General features: G+C 42.9%; 1 protein-coding gene across 1 annotated transcript; it reads left to right on the forward strand.

Moving 5' to 3' along the window:
- Nucleotides 1–1,071: 1,071 nt before the first annotated feature.
- LOC129231266 (protein mab-21-like 2) lies at nt 1,072–2,227 on the forward strand. Its single transcript, XM_054865547.1, is given in 2 exon segments — nt 1,072–1,545; nt 1,547–2,227. Coding segments are annotated over 2 exon segments (1,113 nt in total). The 3' UTR covers nt 2,186–2,227.
- Nucleotides 2,228–2,941: the final 714 nt, after the last annotated feature.

The raw sequence follows: 2,941 nt of genomic DNA on the forward strand, positions 1-2,941 counted from the left end.
CCCATGCTGGGTACGCCACTAGTTATACACTAACTAAACACTATTTTAAGCTTTCATTTCAACAAATGAATGAAATGGAGTTTCATAAAAAGAAAATTCCTCTGCTGAAAATTGCAGAAATTATGTTTACATACAACATTGTAAATGTGTGGTGGATGACACCAGAACTAGAAATTCTGCAGTCTGTATATCGTATATGTATAAAGAACGAGTGAATAGTGACATCTGTAGCAAAGAATGAGTAATAACTAAATATAAATTTAAAGAAAAATAAAGAGCAATATTGTATGGTTAAAATTAATTTCTGTGACTACAACGAATGCAAATGAACGGAATTTCAACGTATTTTTGTATCTGAAAAAAAAAGTTTAATTAATGAGGGATATTACTTACATGACAGTCGTTTTAGCCTCCCCCCCCCCCCCCTCATCTTCCCTCGCTTTATTTATTTTTTTTTCCTGCGCAGCACAGCCTCGTTCATTTGACATATTTTTGAAGGCATTAGACAAACTACCATCATTACTCAGTTTTACTGACCATCTAAGTTGTATATTTATCCCGATATTTACTTCATGGAGAGTTAGTTTTTAATGCTTCCTTTGAATCTTATGCATTTTAAACTGTTAATCATGAATAATCACCAAAGTTTTATAAAACTGCGAAATTTGTTAATTTTTCAACGCAAAAAATTACTATATGAAATAATCCTTGGAAAAATGTAACGATAAATCGAAGTTGTAAAATCGAATTTACGTTATAGTAGAAAAGGAAATTTTCAAAATCTTTCAGCTACCCGAGCATGATTCGAAAATAGAAAGATTGAATTGTGAGAGATGCAAGAGGGACGTATCGATTCAAATTCTTACCTCTCATCCTCGAAACACCTGCGACTCCTTTCCGTCCTCTAGAGAACTCTAGCTCTTCCTGTCGAGGGTTTGACTCCGCCTTCTGCAACAAAAAGGAAGAACCGCGCAGCAGCCACGCCTGTAAGGCGTAGTCTTGCAGCGCGAGACTCCTCCCCCGAGGGGTTCCCGAGAGTGAAGTGCCAAGCCCCGACTCATTCCGGCCGCGATGCTCGTGCCCCCGGATATGCTGAGCGCGCAGTCCAAGCTGCTGTATCAACTGAACAAGTTCTACGGGGAAAGAGTGCAGGCGCGACAGGGAACCGTGGCGAAAACGGTCCGCGAGGTCTGCAAGGTGGTCCAAGACGTCCTGAAAGAGGTTGAGGTGCAAGAGCCACGCTTCATCTCCTCCCTCAATGAATGCAACGGCCACTTCGAAGGCTTCGAGGTCGTCTCGCCCTCCGAATTCGAGGTCGTTCTCTACCTCAACCAAATGGGGGTGTTCAACTTCGTGGACGACGGTTCCTTGCCCGGATGCGCTGTCCTCAAGCTCAGCGACGGTCGCAAGAGGTCCATGTCCTTGTGGGTGGAATTCATCACTGCTTCCGGATACCTTTCGGCCCGCAAAATTCGCTCTCGCTTCCAGACGCTGGTAGCTCAAGCCTGCGACAAATGCAGCTATAGAGACATCGTGAAGATGGTGGGGAGACACCAGCGAAGTGAAGCTCCGGATTAGGGAGAGGTTCGTCGTGCAGATCACACCAGCTTTTCGGTGTAGTGGACTGTGGCCACGATCGGCTGCCCACTGGCCCATACCCAATATCCCGTGGCCAAACCCCAACCTTGTGGCAGAAGTGAAAGCTGAAGGCTTCGATCTGCTGTCCAAAGAGAGCGTTACGCTGCAAGGGAAGCAATCTTCTATGGAAGGAGATGCTTGGGTCTTGAATTTCTGCGAAGCCGAAAACAGATTGCTGCAAGGTGGATGCAGGAAAAAATGCCTAAGCATTCTAAAGACGCTCAAAGATCTTCATCTAGAGCTCCCCGGTACTCCCGTCACCAGTTACTATCTTAAGACTTTACTTCTTTATGAATGCGAAAAGCACCCGCACGAGCTGGAATGGGACGAAACTTGCCTGGGCGACCGCATCAACGGGATTCTTCTGCAGTTGATCTCTTGTCTTCAGTGTCGGAGGTGTCCCCATTATTTTCTTCCTCAGTTGGACCTCTTCAAAGGCAAGTCTGCCACCTCTTTAGAAAATGCTGCTAAGCAAACTTGGAGACTCACTAGAGAACTTCTAACGAATCCCAGATCTCTCGAGAAACTCACGCTCCAAAGTATATGAGGATGTACGAACGGTGTACCATTTCGTCCGACTCGATATCGACATTTCTTTCATCCCCTAGACTTTTTTCCGTTTCTGCGGCAATACATGTTTAGCATGAATGTATATACCATTTCCTTTATCGAGCGATTCGACTTGAAAATTGCCAAAATTATCTACAACATATTTAAATGACCATTTCAGAAAATGGTTGGTGATGTTTTCCGAAGATTTTAAAATCTGAAACCAATGGAATATTTCAAACCGGAGTCGATATCCCCCCCCCCCCCTCGCCCTCATACACAATTGTTTATGTTTCTGTGGTGTACAAATTTAGCTTGAAACTACGGCAAAATCTACGATTTCTTTATGAGCAACTCTATTTCAAGGTTGCCAAAGTTGAATATTCGAAATACATAAATGATGATTTGTTACAGCATGCATTCAGAAAAGTATAATGTTACCTACAGTTTTCAAAGTTGAAAACGAATGCAAATATTTCGTTACGAATGTTCATTGACATTCCCTCCCATCCCCATTAACTATTAGACATTGTTTATATTTCGGTGGCAGTATACGTTTAGTATGAAACTATGGCGGAATGTACGATTTCATTCATAGAGCGGTTCTGTGCTTGAAAGTTGCTAAAATTGTCATCGATACAATAAAAATGACCGCTTGGGAGAGCCTGTACTTAGAAAGCAATGTCGATTTTTGGAGCTTTCAGAGTTCAAAACCAGTGGGGAGATATTTTATTTCGAATGTGCTGCTTGGAAA

The sequence above is a fragment of the Uloborus diversus genome, chromosome 10 (genome assembly GCF_026930045.1).
Source record: "Uloborus diversus isolate 005 chromosome 10, Udiv.v.3.1, whole genome shotgun sequence".
NCBI lineage: Eukaryota > Metazoa > Arthropoda > Arachnida > Araneae > Uloboridae > Uloborus > Uloborus diversus.